Source organism: Chelonoidis abingdonii, chromosome 1 (genome assembly GCF_003597395.2).
Source record: "Chelonoidis abingdonii isolate Lonesome George chromosome 1, CheloAbing_2.0, whole genome shotgun sequence".
NCBI classification, from domain to species: domain Eukaryota; kingdom Metazoa; phylum Chordata; order Testudines; family Testudinidae; genus Chelonoidis; species Chelonoidis abingdonii.
In genome coordinates, this window is record NC_133769.1 from 324,980,301 (window position 1) to 325,001,676 (window position 21,376).

Sequence of the window (21,376 nt, forward strand, 5' to 3'; positions counted from 1 at the left end):
GCTGCTGGATGACAGCTGTGGTCTGCACACTGCCTGGAGACTTATAGAAAGGTTCAAAACCCGCAATCCCTCTCTCTCACACACACACCCAGTGCTTCTCTTGCTCACTCACCCTTCCTCTCTCCCACCCACCTCCACAATCAAACCCATCCCCCCAACCCCTGTGTTTGTATTCAGTATAGTCTTTGGGAGGTGGCTTCCACTGTTGTGGCTATCACTAAACAAACAAACACTGCCTGAATATTAGATGGCCAGCACACCCGACAGCTTCAATGAGGTTTGTGATGCCTGTAGATCAAAGACATGCTGTTAGAAGCCACTCAACCTCCAGCAAAACAGTATTAGGAAGAGAGGGAGTGACTGGGACTGCAACTCATTCATCATGTAATCCCAGGCAAACTGCTATTCCTCTGAACCCCACTTTGCCCACAGCCAGTGTTGTGGAGAAGTGTTTCAAAGTATTAATGTTGCTCTGTATTGGAACATAGTTCATTAAAATCACATTAACACTGCTGCATTAATTAACCTTTGCAGTAGAACTGCCAATTTCCTGAAGAATTCAGCACTAGCAAACCACACAAGTGAAGGAAAATTGCAGCAAAATGTAGGTTGAGTATGTTGCAGAATATGTATTTAATTAATTAATTTTTATAAATATTTACTGGTTTTCTATTTGTTCACAATCAGGCAAAAGCAACTATTTGTATATTTAAAAACAATCAAAATAGTTTATTATATTACATTTGATAAGTTTCCTATTTTTTACTATGAAAAAAATTGCCAGAAGAATTTCATTTGGACAACAGAAGATATAAAACATTATTACATTCATTATTCATGTTGAACCAGACAGTACAGTATGGCCAGAGCCAAATCATTGATCTATTTAGCACTAAGACACACCACCAGGGCCATTGCACCATTTGACCTTGGTTTTTTTGTATCTGTCTGGAATAAGGGACTGTATAAAGGACTGGCCTTTCTAAGATGCAGTTTAGGGTATACATGAAATCAGAATATCAGCCTCTTCGCAGTCCATTGCAAAAATGAATTCATACTACCAGACTTCCCAAACACCTAACATAATTTAGTAAATAACTGAAATACCAGGTGTTTCTTAATACTCTTTACTAAATAAATACCAAGGGCCAATTTATGGTCAGTTCAGAGTAGGTATGCGGGGTTGACTGAAACAGCGAGCCCTTTCTACTTTTCGCCCAACACAAGCGTGAAGCCATACTTAAGTTGCAGGTAGTGGGAAATGGAAGGGATGGGATATGATTTGCTGACATGACATGTCTTGGTGGGTCCCTGGACCTGCTCCCCATCTCCAGGTATTGAGGAAGAGTGCTGGTTACTTCTGTTATATTTATGTGGTAAGTCCTGTGTTCCCCCTAGTGCAGCTAAAACTGTTATAATTTTCAAAGTGAAAATGCATCCAGCCAGGCACTGCTGCTTACATGATATCTCACTTCCCCCATTCCTATGAAGCTCTGCCTGTGCAAAGGCTCTACTGACTCCTGAGCTAGCAAAAGGAATTATCTATAACATCAGTTTAAAGGTAACAAGGTGACACAGATAAGCCACTGGAATGATAGCTTCCTATGCTGTGACTAGACTATACAGACAACTTCATCAGGTGTTCTCTTCAAGTCACAAGAAACATTTCCTTTCCCACCAATATACCCAATAAATTGCATAAAATGGAATGTCAGCACTTACTTTTATCATCATCATAAGATCCTCCAGAGCTATTACTGTACCTTGATTCTAGTCGAGTATGTGCTCTGATTACATTACTGAACCTTGAAATACAAGAAAAATCTTCATTAAATGCTTTATTTAGACAAAGCAAACCACTGTAGTAAATGCTTACTCTGACTAACTTTGCACGGACCACCTTAAGCATGGCATGTCCTACTTTTCAAATACTTGACTTTACAACCTAAATAACATTCTTTTAGTTTAGTGTTTTTCTATGCATACATATAAGGGTAACTGGCATATTATTGTGGCATTCTTTAAAAATACCCTGAAAAGTGTACTAAAAGATATAGTTTGAGGGGAAAACACATATGAAGAAATGCACAGTGTCAAATTCTATCCTCATCTGAATGCCATAATTTCAAGAGGGCTGCCTGGATGATGAAAGAATATAGCTAGATAGATCACAGATAAGAGAAAGCGGTTACTTTGAACACCATGTAACAGATGCTGACAATACAAACACATAACTGTCACAATATAACATGATAATGTCAAAATGCATTGATATCAAAACAATCACATCACAAGACAAGACACAATGCAACATCACCTTGAAAAGCTATGGCGCAGCATGATCACATTGTGCCAGACAAAAAATTTTCTAGCCAAGTAAATGGCATTTCACACATTACTCAGGGTTTCCTTTCATGTGATATTGTGTCTTCAACACAAAAACTAAAATATTTTCTACTTAGTTTTACTATATGTTATTCCAAAACAGGCCTGTGATTATGAGAGCAGATGGCAAATCTTCTATTACTTCCTGTAGAAATTCTTTATCATAATCATTTTTAAATAACAATGACTGTTGGAGACAAAGTTATCCACAACATCTGCTCTAGTCACCTTATCATTTAAAAAAAAATGACTACAAAGAGAACACTAAGAACAATTCTACATCTGTGTATTGAAATATAGCAGTGGCTCTCAACCTTTCCAGACTACTGTATCTCTTTCAGGAGTCTGATTTGTCTTGCATACCCCGAAGATCTACCTCACATAAAAACTATTTGCTTACAAAATCAGACATAAGAACACAAAAGTATCACAGCACACTATTACTGAAAAATTGGTTAGACAAGATGTAAATTTTATGTGAGACAGGAAACTGAAATTGCTGGCAGGTTACAACTGGGACACATAATGAAAAATGTTGTATCAGTTGTTCGCTCTGCCATTTAAAAAAAAAACCCAATTAATACAATATACCTATAAACAATTTTTGTAGGGAAAAATAAGAAGGCTACCCAAAGGCAAAGAGGTTTATTTTCTTGTTGCCCACACACAGCATCTTTCTGCTCCCTATTCTGAAACCCCTATCAGTTATGGCACACTCTGTTATATGAAGTTTTTATACCATGCTCCACAGCATGACATCTGAATGCCTAACCAAGCTTACTCTATAGAGAAACTAAGAGATTGAGCTGAGAAAATGGCAACCTCTTATATTTATAAGATCTAACAAACAGATAGTTCAAAGTGGTTATAAACAGGGGAACTACAGGAGAAGATCTCTGAGCAGATTGTTCTTGCTCATTTGAGCCCTGATCCAGTGGAGGATGGCTCAGATCCTTGACTTTGAAATGACCCTAGTGGACATCAAGAACCATAAACTAAATGTTAATGGAGACCTTCACTGACGTTATTGCAGCTCATACGTATTTCCCATCTAAAGAGAAAGGGGATTTAGAAAGGAAAAAAAAATAGACTTTTCTATGGTACAGGAAATGCTGTACTCCTTTAACTCGTGACTCTACTGTTTTGTAATCTTCTTATATTTAGAATCATAGAGTTACAAGGGACTGCAAAGGTCATCTAGTCTAGCCCCCTGCCAAGATGGAAGATTTGTTGTACGTAAACCATCCAAGACAGACAGTGATCCCGCCTCTTTTTGAAAACCTCCAGCGAAGGAGCTTCTACAACCTTCCTAGGCAGTCTGTTTCATTGTCCTACTTTTCTGACCGTTAGGAAGTTTTTCCTGAGATTTAATCTAAATCTGCCACGCTGTAGTTTGAACCTATTGTCTCTTGTCCTGCCCCCTGTGGAAAGAGACAACAACTTTTCTCCATCTTTTTTATGGCAGCTATTGTATCCCCCCCTCAATCTCCTCTTTTCCAAACTAAACATACCCAGTTCCTTCCGCCTTTGCTTGTATAGCTTGTATTCCATCCCTGTGATCATCTTTGTCGCTCACCTCTGAGTCCTTTCCAGTTTCTCTACATCCTTTCCATACACTGGTGACCAAAACTGGACACTGTATTCCAGCTGAGGCCTAACCAGCGCCGAGTAGAGTGGTACTATCACCTTCCATGACTTGCATGCTAAGCCTCTGTTAATGCAACCTAAAATTGCATTTGCTTTTTTTGCAACAACTTTGCAATGCTGACTCACGTTGAAACTGTGATCTACAACTCCTCCTCAGCGGTGCTGCTGACAAGCCAGTTATCCCACATTCTGTATTTGTGCATTTGATTTTTCTTCCCTAAGTGTAGCACCTTACATTTGTCTTTGCTGAATTTCATTTTGTTGTCTATAGCCCAGTTCTCCAATTTATCAAGATTGTATACATACAATAAGAAATGAAAGATGCAGAAGGCTGGAAATATATTAATTGACTGAGGATTGCTAGGCAGAATATTTTTCAGATGTAGAAAATGGTCCTTCCAATATCTGCCATCTCATCCTAAAAAGGAAGAGTGACACTGACCTTCTCTGCACAGTCAGGAACACTGGCCTGCACGCAGATTTTCGTCCTCTCTTCATGGACTAAAAGAGTATGGGATCAAACCCAATATTTTAAAAAGATTTTAAAATTCTTTTTTTCAGTAAATTCCCCCACTTCTCTTTCTCTTCTCCAGTTGGTTCCTACAACATGAGCTATGTAGCACAAATTGCTCAATTTAGGTGTCACACATACCTAGGCTGTACCTACAATATTAGGCTTATGTTACTAATCAACTGTTTGAAACAGGAGGTTCTGCAGCCTGCTTTTACTGCTTTCCTGAATGACTATTTAAAAACATTCTTCCTAGGATTAAAACAATGCTTATGGTCAGAAGGATCATTAGCCAATCTAGATCAGTGTGGCTCCACTGAAGTCAATGGAGCTTGGTTGACTGACATGAGCTGATGTCAATCTGGTCCTTAAAATATTTTTTAAAATGTGCACATTTTGGAGAGTTTACAAACCTTTCATCAGTTTCCTTCACCATCCTGCTCTCCTCTATATCAGGAAAACTGTCTTGGCCAGCTACAACAGTATTACTGCTAGAGGTAGTTCCTGCATGTGAGATGATAACAAGCAGACCCATTAAATAACGTACAGTCTTTCCATGAGCTTCTTTTCTTTCATACTAAAATAACAATAAAAAACTTTATCTTTAATGTCAAAGGCCACAGTAAAATTGTTCATTATGCATATACCACACACACATTCATATCCATGTAACACATACATGTGTTTTAGGGTCTTGCTTCACATCCTAAAAAAAGTAAGTGCTCAGAGTCTTGCATGTCCTGTAAATTTGTGCTCACTGTTCCTTACTGGTTTAAAAAGATGCAGTCATGGTTTGGTACAGTTCATCATTTATCTGAACTGGTTCTTCTATCATTAATATTACAGAACAGTATGCGACCAGCAATCCCATGATCACAGCAGGTATTCCCCAGCGCCCTGGTTTATTGACAAGCTAGCACCTAACTGTGTTGCAGTCCTAGTTTTATTATTTGTTGGTGGTCAAAGAGAACATAACACTATGACATACACCAGATCTCAAGCTCAGTCTCACCAACATCCTGCTGAGCTCCAGAGAAGCACTATAGTAGGCTGCATGAGAGAGAACAACCAAATGAATCTGTTATTCAGTGCATGTGATTTGCAGACCATGCAGCCATGCTAGTAGGTGCTGTGACTTATAGGTCTCATCATTATTTATTTGTATTACTGAACGGAACTGAACAAAGAGACTGAGACTAAAAAAAAAGGTATAAAGTCATAGCTGAAATAATAACGCTTAGCTCATACCAGAAGCAACAGCTGAGGGCTTGTTGCTGGCAGTAAAGCGGTAAAAAGGTGGATTATCACAATGCTGGACAATAGGGTTTACTGGATCGGTCTGCTGCAGTTCAAAAAGCAGCTCTTCCATTGTTTGAATAGTGTTATTCCGACACAAATATATGGCAATCTTTTTGATCTGAAGGAGAAAAAATACATTTATTAGTCTCTACACAAAATAGATAAAAAACTAGAATAATTCACACAATAAAAACATATTACTTTCCTATAACTAAAAGGTTAAAATGCATATATTACTGTTGAAAAAGACACCAGAACAATGTAACTGAATTAACTGTACTCATATTAATATGAATACAACTCTCTTTTGATTTCAACATACTTTCTCTTAAAAACAAATCTCTGATCTGGTTGCTCAAAATTATTTGGTTATTATTCTCCATAAACCAACATTTTTAATATACAGAATGTAATTAAAAACTCTGAAATTAGCATTACTAGCATTACTTGTGAATCACTTCCAGGGGTTTATCTTTTGCTTACAGGAACACCCTCCAAGGTAAAGTTTGCCATACTTCATAGGGCCAAAGTTCCAAAATTAAAAGCAGGGGTCCACGCATAATTTCATACGTACATTTATGCATGCAATTGTATGTGAAAGTCAGGTAATTGCACACACAAATGGTAGGTAAGGATCCAGCTAGCCATTTACACATGTAATGAGAGTCAAAGGTATTTTCAGAAGTCTGGAAAATACATATCTACATAAGTAAACAAGCAATCACAGTAAAGTCAATGATGCGTACTATACTGAGCCTACTCCTACTGAAGTGAATGGCAAAATTCTCACATTTGTTATTTTCTAATTTATTTTACTCTCTTTTTTAACCTTAGAAAAAATGTACAAATTTAAAGACTATGCTAAAGTAACTGAAAAAATGTGCTTGTTGTACTTCACTGTGAGATATTGTAGGAGTTTCTAAAAAGGAAATGCTCTCTTCACTAATCATTTGTATTGTGATTAGAGATGGGCAACACCTTACCTATAAATCTTGCACTGCACCCTCTAAAGCCAGGGGAACAGAGCAGTTCATGTGGATGCACTAAGAAAACAAAACTTACAAGAAAAAGAAATAAAAAAAGACCAGCCAGCCACCTTTAAGCAATCTTTGCCTCTTTAAAAAAAGACAGCCAGTAAAGTGTTAGAGGCATTGCCTTGTGCCCATTGAGCCAGAACATAGGGCTGAAGGCAGGAAGCAGCTGGTGAGGGCCAGAGGCACACTGATTCCAAAACAGAGAAAGGTAAAGACGAATAGATAATCTTGCAGCAATGTAGCCTTTTGGATTCTGCAAACCAGAATGCTGAGAAATAATTTGTTGGTATTATCTTTAGTTGCTAATTATTTTGCTCTCTGCCATAGATGATGCATAGGAAGGGCATGTGGGGTCAAGTGCTCCCACCCACAGACTTCTGCTTGGCCTACCAGGACGGGAGGGTGGAGGAGAGGGAGAGGGGCTCTGTCCTTCTCCCACTGCGCCTGCCCTCTGGCACATTTGGCCTCTGCCCCTGGCAGCCGGGCCTAGGCAGGGAGCGGATGCGGAGGTGGGGACCAGACATTTCTCATGCCTGCCACTCTGGGTTGCTGATGTGTGCAGTGTGGTGGCTGCTTGAGAGACAGCCTGGCTGGGGAGGTGGTAGCAGCGGTAGCAGAAGGTTGCCCCCTGCTTGAGTCCGGCGGCCGTGGACAGGGGCTGAGTGAACTGCAGTCCCCGTTTCCCCCTGGCACATTTCCAGCTCATTTGGCCCCTGTCCCTCGCAGCCAGGCCTGGGTGGGGGGCAGCCCACTGCTACTATTTCCACAACCAGGCTCTCTGAGGCAGCTGCCTGGAGTGGCCAGCTTCAGCTCCGTGAGAAGCGACTCCGTACCGCTCCTTGCCAGGCTGCTAGGGAGAGCAGAGCTCAATGTGCTGGGATGGGGGTGGGGAGGTGCAGCAGGAGAAGGACAGACCACCCAACCCCCTGCTAGGGTGACCAGACAGCAAATGTGAAAAATCAGGATAGGGGATGGAGGGTAATAGGAGCCTATATAAGAAAAAGACCCCAAAATTGGGACTGTCCGTATAAAATTGGGACATCTGGTCACCCTACCTGCAGGTAACTCTGGTGGGGCAGGGACAGCGCTAGGCACAGGGCAGGGCACAGGGTGGGGAGAGTCATTGGGCAAAGGAGACACATGGGGTGGTCATGTGCCCCTTCCTTTAGATTGTGCCCCCCCCACCCCCGGCCAGTATGGGGAGGCATGACTCATCTATGCTCGCTGAAGTATATTGTGATCTCCTTGTTTCTAGCTAGGATAGGGGTGAGTGGTATACTATTGCTATTTCAGGTCTAATTTGTATTCAACAAATCTGAGTAGCTACAGGCTTTAACAAACAATTGTCTCTGGGGAATTACTTCTTCTCCTTGGCTGCCACCATCCTTACTGTCTCTCTCTTTAGCAGCAAACTCACTCGCCCAAATCTGGAATGCTGCTTTAGGAATGTTTAACTTTTTTTTTTTTTTTTACATTAAAAATGTTCAGCTCTCGGACCACATGTAGAAGACTAGGAGGAATGCTGATATCCCTACTTCTATGACCTGCACAACATATGCTAGTCTGGAGGGCTAGGGCCGCGGCAGGTGCTCGGGGGGGAGGCATCCAAGGACCCGCACTGGTGCCTGAGGAGGCAGGTAACAGCATGAGGCCTGGGATCCCCACTATTGCTGGGAAGGGAGGGGGTTTGGCGGGGCTGGCAGGCTCCCTACTTGGCTCTGCACAACTCCCCAGAAGTGGTGACATGTCCCTCGGCTCCTAGGCGAACTGCCCCCATCCTGAGTGCTGACTCCACAGCTCCCATTGGCTGGGAACTGCGATCAAAAGAAGCTGTGGGCAGTGCCTGCGGGTGGAGGCAGCGCACAGGGATGCTTGGCCAAGCCTCCACCTAGGAGCTGAGGGACGTGTCACTGCTTCTGGGGAGCCCCTCGAGATAAGCGCCACTCGAGCCCGAGCCCTCTCCCATGCCCCAACCCACCTGCCCCCTCACATACCCAAACTCCTGCTGCTGCTAGGAGTGGAGGCATGGTGGCCTGAGACTGCCCCAGCAGCAGTCAGTACAGCTGGCCCAGGGGCTGCCCGAGCTGCTCAGGTGGCCCCGGGCCAGCCACACCAGCCGCTGCAGAAGTCCCGGAGGTCCCGGAAAGTCACGAAGTCTGTGACTTCTTTGATAGAGTCACAGCCTTAATCATAATGGAAGTCAAACTCCTATTATGGCAAAGTTGAGGACCAGACCCAAAGATGCCTTTGTTCTTTTAACTTTATGTTGCAAAAAGCAGCATTGGTGGAAGAATTATATTCCAGTTTTTTGTGAAGAAGCAATAAATAGTGTTTGAATATATTACATTACTTCCCTTTTCTAAATGTTCATGGCTACTGCTGAAGTTTTGTGGGAGGTTTGTTTTGCATCTGCACATAAGAGTATATTCTCTAAACTGCCTATTTTTATAATCATTTTTAATTTTATGAGTGCATTTTTTGATCAGATTTCTCTTGAACAGACTTTAAATGTTTCTCCCATTGTTTTATATGAACAAACAATACCTACATTTCATTGCATACAGGCATTGCTATTTTAATACAAACTCTGAGCGTATACATCTGTGTCTATTACTCCCGGGGGAATTCTGTACCACTGTGTGATGCAGAATTTGCACAGAATTAATGTTATGCACAGAATTTCATTTTTCCCCTGCAGATTTGCTGCTACAGAGCTGCTGGCCACTATCAGGGGCTGCTGGAACCAGCAGAGCTAGGCTCCCCAGCTCACAAACAGAGGACACTGCTGATTGGAAGGAGACAGGGAGAGGGTGCTGGAGGGTTCCTGACAGCTGCGGTTCACAGCATGTCCTGAAGGAAGGAGGCTGTGTGAAGGAAACTCCATACAAGCCCCGTCTGACCAGCATCAGGCTGTTTCTTCCTCTGGATTCCTGGGCTCTGGGGGGAGGGGGTGCAGGTTTCTGGCCCAGCGGCTGGACTCTGGAGGGGAGGAGATGTAGGTGTCTGGGCTGGGGAGCCCTGCACAGCCCCCTCCAGCCCCTCGGAGTACACACATGCTGCTCCAGCACCCTCCAACTGTATTCCCCCCTCCAGCTCCCTCTATTCCCCTTCTCTTGGCAGTGTCCTTTGTTTGGGAAACTCTATATGGTAACCCTATAAGGACAGGGCAAAAAAATGAGAATCAACCAAAAAACCAGAGGGACAGAGTTTTCCCCGATGTGCCCCGCCAACACACCCAGACTCAGGCACCCAACAAAAGCATAACAGTGAAACAGGAACTGGGTTGTCGTAGAGGTTTATTTAACTCTCTACTCTTGGAGGAATCTTTTTTGTTGTCTGTATTGCTACAGACATGCTTGCTGACAGGTATTTTGAAATAAATTACCAAAATAACTGAAGCTGGATTAATTGTATTGTAGTATTTTGACAAATAAAATATACAGAAACTTGCAAAATTATAAAATATTGTGTGCACTTTTTAAATTTTTTTGGTACATCATTTTTAATTTTTTGGGGCAGAATTCCCCCAGGAACAATGTACATATATCTCTCTATGAGCGTATAACCTCTGTAAGAGTGTGTGAGGATACACACCTCCTCTGGATTTCTTGGCTATGAGATATAAATAAAGAAGAAACAAAAACAGTGAATTACTCAATGGTAATAATTTGCCATCACTGGCCTCTGTAAATAAGCTATTTGAGCTAAAGCAAAAAGTCAGTTCCAGAAAACAAAGCATGACAGAGGTTACTAGATGGGGGCTTTAATTACTTTATCTTGAAGCTGTATGTAAAGCAACAGGTATCCTATGCACGTTGGATACATATTCAAATTAAAGCATATCTTTTCTTGGGCTGACAATCTAAAACACACCTGTGCTTTTGACCTTCTTTAGCAGCATTATGTAGACACAAACTGGAGGAGCACAAAAAGCATTTCAATAGCTCAGGTAGCAAAGAATGTGCTTTGAAATGGCTAGCACTGCCTTAATAAAATCAATCAGATTACTGTAACAGTCCTGCCTCTAGTCTACCCTCAGTTCCCAGCATTTTCTGTCATAGAACCATAGGGTTAGAAGGGGTCGCAGGGGTCTAAGCCCCTGCCAAGATGCAGGATTTGTCATGTCTAAATCATCGAAGACAGATGGTGTAAGCCGGTCGGTTCGGGCCTCGTCCCCCTCAGGTGTGGCGGGGAGCCAGGGCGCCTCCTTCTATGCAGCGGGACGGGTTCCACGCCGGTCCTGCACTCAAGGGTCGAGCAAATGAGGTCTATGGGCCCTGGCCCTTAGGCAGGGCGGGGCAACAAATAGTTCAGGCTCAACTCCTGGTCACAGGGGCTGAGCAAGCAAAGTCTATAGGCCCTGGCCCTTCGGCAGGGCAGGGCACCAAACAGTTCAGGCTCTGGCCCTTTGGGGCAGGGCAGAGCGGTAGCAAAGTCTAGAGCCCTGGCCTTAGGCAGGGGGGGCAACAAACAAACTGTAACACAGCTCAGGGGTTCTGGGTGAAGGGGAATTCTGCCACCCGGTTACGGGTGGCAGGGGAACGCAGGCCACCCACTCCCCTGCGTTCCAGCCCGGGGCCCTGGTTGCGGCAGTCGCCGCTAAGGCGGCCAGTGGGATCCGGACCGAAACACACTGACAGGGTGATCAGTAGGGCTCCCAACCGAAACACACTGACAGGAGGTGATCAGTAGGGCTCCCAACTGAAACACACTGACAGGGTGATCAGTGGGGATCCTGGCCAATACACACGGCCATAGGCTCGGGGCCTTCTGCGGCCTGACTGTAGTCAGCCACCCCCGGGCTACTTCCAATTTCCCCCTCCCCGGTACCTGTCCTCCATCGGCGTAATTCGGCGGGTCCCAGACCACAGGTTCCTCGGAGAACTGGGAGGTAGCAGGCTCTGGCGGCTCCTCCGGCCAGTGGGCGCAGGGTAGTTCAGGCTGAGGGTCCTCAGGATACTCGGCATGGGGCAGGTCCGGCCAGCGCTCCTCTGGATACCGGGCCTGAGGTAGGTCCGGCCAGCGCTCCTCTGGATACCGTGCCCGAGGTAGGTCCGGCCAGCGCTCCTCTGGATAGCGAGCACAAGCCAAGCTGGGCAGAGCGGGAGCTTGGGCCTCCACGTCTGTGCTCTTCGGCGTCCTGGGCTTAACTGAGCTCTGGGCCCTGGCTTTTATACTTCCTGTCCCGCCCCTTGACTTCCGGGGGGCGGGAACAGGCGGTACTGGCTCCGCCCACGGAGGTGTCTGCTCTGGCTCTTCCCCCTCAGGTGCGGCGGGGAGCCAGGGCGCCTCCTTACAGATGGCTATCCAGCCTCCTCTTGAAGACCTCCAGTGAAGGAGATTCCACAACTCCTGTCAACTCAACTGACCTTGATGCTCCTTTTGGGCCTGATTCAAAGTCTGTTAAAGTCAATAAAAAAACTCTCACTGACTTCAATATGCTTTGGATCAGGCCCTTGGTTTCTTCTCTCATAAGCTTTGCACCTTTTCCCATACCAACCTTTTAAACCTGAAATATTTTTCCTGACCAGGAGCACCACATTATCCTCCTTCAATTTTTTCTTCTTTGGATTAGCTTTCTTGCACTAACAATCATCCAGCTTTCGTCACACAAAGACAGAGTCCACAATTTTAATATATTAAATTAAAAAATAAAAGGGAACCAAAAAGATGTGTAGGTAATAATGATGACATCTTGTGATCCTCTATTGTCTTCCCACAAACTCTCCTCCATCCTTTGTTTTCCTTACTCTGTTATGGGTGGTAAACTCCTCAGGGCACACCTGTCATTTTAAACTGTTTATAAAGAACCATGCACACCTGTGATGCTATTTAACTAACGTAATCATTGTAATGATAGATTCTGATTTTCTTAGTATGGGAACTACTAGTCAAATAAGAAACTGTAATTCAGCTGAAAAAAGTAAAAAGCACTAAATTTTGATTCAGTTTCTTCCAACCACTGAAGAGCAAGACAGAAGTGGAGCTATATTACTTCACTCAGAAAAAAACCTGTTTTATTCTAACGGCAGCAACAGCAGCAATATATTGAACAACTTGACTCACATACAAGAAGGAATAGTTATGTAACCAATGTCAGCTATGCGGGGAACAAAAAGGAATAAGCTGACATGCTAAACTTTACAATTTCCACTAGCGTTTAAATTGACATACTGAATTGCACCATAAATGACTGATATAAGGTTCTGACTCAGCAAAGCCCTTAAGCACATGCTTAACTTCAATTGACTAAAAGGAGTCTTAAACACTTTCTTAAGTGCTATGCAATGGGATTTTTGAAAATGCTTAAAAGGAGTTAGGCACCCAACTTCCATTGACATACACCTTTCAAAATCCTAGCCTTGTTAAAGAAGGATGGACTTCAGCATATGTTTAAAGATAAGCACATGATTGGTGCTTTCCTGAATTGGAGCTAAATCCTTAAAATGCACAAACACTAATACTGGAGATAGCATTAATATATTATCCTGTTCCTTGTATAACTTTTCACTGTTTTAAACCCTTGCAAAATTTAGCATGGAGGTTGTCTAAACTAGCTGCCTGCTGGGGAAAGTTCAAGGCTTTTAATATTTTTAACTTAGTTAATTTTTCATGCAAGTTATTTCAACTTGGAAGATTTCCTTTCTATCAAGTTCATAACATTTTGTATGTACAAAATGAATATCTGTTGTGTAAGTTCGATACTGAAAAACGGTTCTTATGTTTGTTCACAATGATTTCAGCAATTAGTGGCCAACCACAGTTACTGTTGCACTATTCCCTGGCGCTGACAAAGCTGAACTTAGACAAAACTGCTATTTTTACTGGTGGCGCTTACCCTTGCTTGAAACCAAGTAAGTTCCACTGGTGCAAAGAGAGGCTCTGATGGCACATTTTATCTGTTTGCCTTCAGCACCTGGGCTCGTTTACTCTTCCCAACTCACCTCATTTCAGCATAAATTTATTTTCTACAAATGCTGTTTTCTTCCTTAAAAATACAGTGTAACCAACAGCAAATAAAACAAAACACAAACACTTACATAAGGCAAAAGGATGGTATCACTGCTAACCCCACACAAGCTAATTAGAAATTGCAGTGTTATTCTAAGGTTGTTGCTCCATTTCTCATTGTTGGCCAAGGCATTCCAGACATTTTCCATCTCTAGCCCAGGAACTTCATCTCCATACTGTAAAGAGGCACAGAAATGGAATTTTTGAAAAGGTGCACTAAACATATAATTCATTTAGACATTTAGAAGAGAAACTAAAGGTATGCAATTTTACAACATCAGCTCATGCAAAATCAATAGCAAAACACAGTAACAAGATGTAGAGTATAATTTTCAAAAGCAGCTAAGGGATTCAGGAGCCTACAACCCAGTCAGAAGTGAAATGGCATTTCAGTGGGACTTGGGCTCCTAAGTCACTTAGAAAATTGCACAATTTTTTACTCAGAATGAAATTTACATTTAGACAGAGAAATGTGAGCATTTGTGCTCATGCAAAACGTCAAATGTCAACGGGAAGAATTCTAGACACACTTTTGTTTTTGAGTTTGCACTACACAACTCAATTATTTTTGAATTTTTAAAAATATCATAGCTTGAATATTTCAGAAAACAGTTTTGCTTTACCTTAGCTGTCATATACATGAGATTATTAAGCACCAATGATGTGGCCTCCGGAGAGCCCCATCCACTTCCTTTCAGTCCATATGTGACAGCTATTTCCCCTTCCTTGTCCTTTATTTCATCCTCTGGGGTGCTAGGGCTTGAACCTGGGAGAAGAAGTCTGCTGTCTACAAGTTCGATGTTATGAAGCCATGGTAGCAGATAGGTAAGCATGATCTGTCTTCCATTTGGATGGGTTGTTGGGAATCGTTGACTTACCTCTAAAACAGTAAGCATGAAAAAGCATCAATTGTTAGTCTATACAGATAAGTAGAAGAATACTGAAAAAATTACATGCTTAGCAAGATTGATTGTTTCTGTTTTGCCACCTGATTACCTTAATCTTGCAAACTAAGGGAATATTATCAAAGCACAAAAGCAAATATTTAAGTATTGGCAGGAGGAACATACATTAATTTGATGTAAGCTATTAGTAAGCAATGTGTCAGAGGTCTTAAGTGCAAAATAAATGAGGTAAGAATTTTGAATTTAGAAATATAAATATAAATTAAGAAGCGTGTTCAAGAGATGACCTATTATAGATTGCTGTGTAACGACACACACAGCTAAATGTTTGCAAACACAAAAAATAGGGCAGATTTGACTAAATTATTCTAGAATTTTAAAAGCTTTTGGAGAATTTTGGAAAATTTTCAGTAGTGTTCTGTAAATATTTATAGTATTCTGATATCTGGTTATAACTGTTGCATAAGCGTCTATATTTCCTAACTGTGGCCTAAATCTCAAGGCATTTACATACATAGACTGTATAAAAACACATGTGGTTATCACTAAGCATAAATGATATTTCTCTAGCAACTAGCGTATTTCAAAAAGAAAACTAGAAGACGACAACAATAACAAAGACAAAGCCTAAACAAAATACATGATAGAGAAAAATACATCTTCAGAATACAATATAAATAGGGCCCTATCAAATTCATGGTCCATTTTGATCAATTTCATGGTCATAGGATTTTTAAAATAATAAATGTCATGATTTCAGCTATTTAAATCTGAAATTTCACAGTGTTGTAATTGTAGGGGTCCCGATCCAAAAAGGAGGTTTTTCTCGGGGGGGGGGTTTGCAAGGTTATTGTAGGGTGGTTGCGGTACTGCTATCCTTACTTCTGCGCTGCTGCTGGTGGTGATGCTGCCTTCAGAGCTGGGCAGATGGAGAGCGGCGGCTGCTGGCCAGGAGACTAGCTCTGAAGGCATGGTATGGTATTGCCACCCTTACTTCTGTGGTGCTGCTGGTGAGGCACTGCCTTCAGAGTTGGGTGCCTGCCCAACAGCCACTGTTCTCTGGCTGCTCAGCTCTGAAGGCAGCACAGAAGTAAGAGTGGCAATACCGCAATCCTTCTAAAATAGCCTTGTCTCCCCTGTGAAGTTTGTATTGTATAGGGTAAAAGCACACAACAGACCAGATTTCATGGTCTATGATACGTTTTTCATGGCCATGAATTCGGTAGGGCCCTAAATATAAAGTTTTAATTCCTTATCTGTGAAGAGCTATTTAATTCACAAATGACTCGAGTATTGTAGACATAAAAAGTATGTGTGAGTGCATATTATAGACAAATAAACAATACACATAAACACAAAATGTATGCCATTAAAAAGTCGTAATTTATTAATAAGGAAATATGACCCTGTAGTTAAGGCACTGGACTGGGGGGATTCAGGAGTCATGCCACAGATTTCCTGTGTGACCTCAGGTAAGCCACTTACTTTCTCTGTGCCACAATTCTCTACCTAAAAAATGACAAAATAATACTTGTTTCTCCCACCACAGTCCACCTTGTCTCATAAACTCTTATGAGGAGGGATTGCCTCTTGCAATGTGTTTGTACAAGGTGTAGGTCTGAACAAAGGGGCCCTGATCTCAACTGCGGACTCCAGGCATCATGAGAATGACTCCATTAATGACTGCTTCTTGAAGCAGCTAGCCCTGGAACTCACAAGGGAAGGCAATTCTTGATTTAGTCCTAAGTGGTGTACAGGATTTGGTCCAAGAAGTGAAAACAGCTGAACTGCTTGCTCATAGCAACCATAATGTAATTAAATTTAACATCCTTGTAGGGAGGGAAATACCAAAGGAACCCAGCACAGTAGCATTTAACTTCAGAAAGAGGAACTACACAAAAATGAAGAGGCTGGTTAAATGAAAATTAGAAGGAACAGTCACAAGAGTGACATGTCTGCAAGCTGCATGGAAACTTTGAAAGAACACCATAACAAGGCTCAAACTATATATATACCCCAAATGAGTAAGAGAAGCAAAAAAATGCCACCATGGTTAAACAGAGTAAAAGAGCCAGCTAGAGACAAAAGATGTCCTTTAGAAACTGAAAGTCAAATCCTACTAAGGAAAATCAAAAAGGAACATAAACTCTGGCAAGTCAAGTCAATTAGGCAAGCCAAAAGAGAATCAGAAGAGCAACTAGCAAAAGATACAAAAAATAAGAGCAACGTTTTTTTAAGTATATGAGAAGCAGGAAGCCTGCCAAACAATGAGTGGGGCCACTGGACGATTGAGGTGCTAAAAGATAACTCAAGGAAGACCAGGCCAATGCGTAGAAACTCAATGAATTCTTTGTATCAGTCTTCGCTGCAGAGGATGTGAGGGAGAGTTCCACACCTGAACCATTCTTTCTAGGTGACAAATCTGAGGAACTGTCCGAGACTGAGGTGTCAGCAGGATCAGATGGTATTTAACTAAGAATTCTTAAGCAACTCACATATGAAATTGCAGAACTTCTAATTATGGTATGTAATCTATTGCTTAAATCAGCCTCTCCACGAGGGTGTGTCGTGTGTGTGTGTGTCTGGAAGTTAAAGCTGGACTGGTATAGACTAGAAATAAAGTGCAAATTTTTAAGTGAGGGAATAAACCGGTGAGGGAACAGCCCAGGATTGTGAGGACACAAAGCTGCCTTAAAATCACCACAGTCAATGACGTTGGAACGGTTTTTATAGTGCGGATGCTGAGAGCCATTGAATAAAACTGCAAACCTTGTATATGATGGAAACCACTTCCAACCAGGATATGATACCGTACCCCCAGCACTCCTAGTTCTGGCATCCCTGACCAGAGCCCCTTTCCCAGTCCACTGCCAAGGACTGCATACCTGAGTTTTTAAATATCAACCACTGTACTTTGCATATGTCTGCAGGCAACTGCATATTTAATTACAAAGCATTTTGCTTAATTTTACTACAATAGAATTGAAATATCAGAAATATCAATAGAACAGAAATATCAATCTAACTGTTATTCACAACCTGAAATACACTAACAGGCCACCATTTGTACACTACATAAAAAACAAATATTGAAAACATTTAAAAAAAATATCAATAGACAGGTACCTGAAAAAAGTGGAAGGGTGAGCTCAGGATACATCCTTGCTAGCTCATATGAAAGAAGTGCCAATGATACACTGTAAAGAGGTGGTAATGGGCCATGTGTACCATACAGGATACTGCCAGGTCTTTGCTCAGCAACTTTCTTTGAATAAACAAAAAGCTTTGCCTCAACAATCTATGGAAGAGAAGAAAGGGGGCAATGAAGTGACAGGATTTCATTAGTGCATAAAACTTTCACATTTCAACTTAAACAGATTAAAAAAATAACATGAAGGTCTACATGTTTCACAGTAAAATTTCCAAGTTGCAGAAATATTATAAATATAATGTTTATACAAGTAATCACTGCAGCATTTATGATTATTATTTACTATATTTATTACTGTAGTGCCTACTCGAGGTTTCAAAATAAAAAGTAAAACACCCCAATCAAACTGTAACATATAGTAAGAAGTTCATGGTGAAAACAATGATAGGGCCACTTGCATTTGGTTACTGTTTTAAAGGATATTTTTTTCAAGTAGCTGATACATGCCTGCATAAGTTGCATGGAAATTTCATAAATCTCTCTGTTGGTGTCGGATGCCTTGAATAGCACTAGGTTTAAAAGTGTCACTATATCAAAAGGATAGTTCCTGGAAGAATAAATAGTACATTTTTGTCAACATTAGAATCTCAGCTTAAATTCACTCTGATCTCCTATGTGTAATAATGAGCTAAAGAAAAATATCACTTCTGTTTTTTCCACTTCACCCCCAGACTATAGGAAAGGGAGTTATTTACTGATGATACATACTCCTGAGTCAAGTAGCCATCTGGTGAGGGAGGGATGGACAATTACCTTGAGACAATAATTAGGAATGCACTGCAATTGCCTATTACATAAACCTAAATTCTTTTTAAATATAGTATCTAATTTTTTATAAATTAACTCCCAAGAGCAAAGATGGTTGGACAGAGAGTTTCCAGGGATAAAATATTCTTCACTGACAGTTAAAATAGCCTATTCTGGAAAAGGATCTATTCCTCAACGTGCACATTCCCAGACATTAAAGTTAAAGTGAACTCTCTATCAAATTGAAAAGTTAATGAAGAATAAACATGAAGAATGGGACTGTATTGGCACAACAAATAACAAGCTCTTGCTGAAGAAATTCCACCATCCTAGGTATTCAAAATTTAGTACAGAGTGGATAAATAAGAGCAGGGTCCTGAAGGGACTATTGCTAGAAAGGCAATTTTCCATGTAATGTTATTTGGTCTTGCACAAATCTAGATTAGAGATTTCTCCCTTTTTCCATGAAGATATGCAAATACACTACCTTAGTTTTAGCCAACATAAAATTGTGGAATTTGTATATCTATCACTTTGACCATAACAAATACAGAACTAAGGGCCTGTTTACACTACAATTACGAATGAGTCAGAGGATCTGATTACAGAGTGTTCTCTCCAGACTTACTTATGAGATTGTTCCAAACTGTAACACAGACATAATCTTAACCATGTTCAGTAACTGACCTACAACCTTCTTCATTATCTTGTCTATTAGGCTGAGTCTTCACATGCAGATTTAGGATCCATAATTCACCACCACTGCAGCTCTATCAGTGGAAGCAATGGCAGAAGCTATAATGTAGATGGGACCCAGGAGGTTTTTACCACCGAGACTAGGATAGACAACATGGTGGTAAAAAATACCTGAATCTTGTCTACATTGTAATCATCAGTTGAGATGCTGTGGCAGTGAAATGCAAGTCCTAAATTACCTAGTGTAGACAAAGGCTGCTGGGTTGTTGGATGGACACAGAGTGATTTCGGGGACATTTTTACTACATCCACATACTAGCGTACCCCAGCTCTGCTGCTCCATGTCAGTCTCTCTGGTCCTTCCCCAACCTGGTCCCTCCCACAGTTCACAAAGTTCAAATAATCCCCATCTGAGGGAGCATCTTGAAAGAGGAAACTATCAAGGGTTACAAAAGCATGTCAAGAGAATCCAACACAAAAATCTAAAGATTAGGATAAAACAAGATGACATTAACAGAATAATTATATTGTAGAGTACATTGATACAAAATAGAAAGAACTAAGCTACATGAAAAATAGCGGTAAAATGGCCAGTAAATAAATGTAGTTAAAAATAAAGAACACTGGCTATCTGGCATATGAAATGAATTTGACAATCATATGAACTGGTTTGGTCAATATTTGCAAATCTGTGGTGCTACGATTAGTCAACTAAATCCATATTTAGACACCTAAATGAGTGGTATAATTTTCAAAATGGTGAGCATCTAGCAATTTCCTACTTCTTAAATAAGTGTTCTAATTTTTTTAATGTACATAAATAAAGATTCAGATACCTAACCTGTAGCCTCTCTTATGTAATACGATGGAGGCTTTATAGTTTTGCCTTGAGGAAAAAGTCTTAACTGACTAAGATATCAATTGCCCTTCCCACTTCATCATCAAAATGGCACTGGCCAAGTTGTTGCCAAAGGATATAAGAAATAGAAAAAACTGTAAATAAATGTTTTCAATTACTCCAGTATTCCAGTCTGTAGGGACATGATTAGTGAAACTCCAGAACACATTATTTACCGTATCACAATAGAAATGTAGCATGGGAGACCACGGGCTGGGACAAACTCAATTTTTTAATGGAGAGGATTTTTTGTGGAAAGAGAGGCATAAGTTATGCAATACTACATTGCTTATTTACAACTGGATTAAGTGGAGGTCCCCCTACACTTATTGCTAACTGAGGGAAGGATGGAATATGGGAAATTGCCAACCAGTGTTTAGTAGTTAGCTAAACTCTCAACTTAGCTCCCCAAATAGGCAGGAATATGAGTTTCTTCTTGAAAGTGATCATGCATTTTTAACTATTGCCAATGACACATAAATGAAACCCTTTCCCAGAGTCCTTAGTCCTATCTAATAAAAATCTGAGGAGAAAAGACTGTAGGTGAAGGGCTAGTATTATTGTGTTTTCTTTTAAGATAGCAAAACTGAATCTCAGAAGCTACTAAATCTACAAGCATAAAATTCCAATCATACTTTTTAAATCTCAGGGTAATGCAGCTTGTACTTGCAGCTGTTTCTATAAGAACAAAATAGAGTTTTTTTACAGTTATACCAAATTCTAAAATACTTAGCATGTTTTGCTTTGCACTGTCCCACACATTACCCTCTCAAAACATACTGATCAGTAAACTGTTTTGTCAAGAAATCTCAGACTAAAATATATCAGCACTTCAAATGCCTAATCAGATGAAAGCTATCCTTTATTTCAAAATAACTGTTAAACCTCTTTTCCACTTTAATCCTGAAAAGATACTAAGAAAAAAACTAAAAACAAAAATGTTTATGCAGGACCTATACAAAAAATCAGCGTTTTGTGCTCCCACTCTATTAACATCATTGATAATGCTAATCCGAAAACAAAAGGTAAGGA

The 21,376-nt window shown here is 41.0% G+C and overlaps 1 protein-coding gene across 2 annotated transcripts in view; it reads right to left on the reverse strand.

Annotated features, from left to right (window-relative positions):
• Positions 1 to 21,376, reverse strand: part of FRY (FRY microtubule binding protein) — a 343,127-nt gene that overhangs the window by 127,708 nt on the left and 194,043 nt on the right. For both annotated transcript variants that reach the window (XM_075061648.1, XM_032795968.2), the window contains exons 30-36: positions 18,451 to 18,550; positions 17,919 to 18,090; positions 14,511 to 14,767; positions 13,917 to 14,063; positions 5,792 to 5,960; positions 4,957 to 5,047; positions 1,723 to 1,805 (exon numbers count right to left, since the gene is read on the reverse strand). In XM_075061648.1, coding sequence (XP_074917749.1) covers positions 1,723 to 1,805; positions 4,957 to 5,047; positions 5,792 to 5,960; positions 13,917 to 14,063; positions 14,511 to 14,767; positions 17,919 to 18,090; positions 18,451 to 18,550 — 1,019 coding nt within the window. The remainder of the gene's footprint in view (positions 1 to 1,722; positions 1,806 to 4,956; positions 5,048 to 5,791; positions 5,961 to 13,916; positions 14,064 to 14,510; positions 14,768 to 17,918; positions 18,091 to 18,450; positions 18,551 to 21,376) is intronic.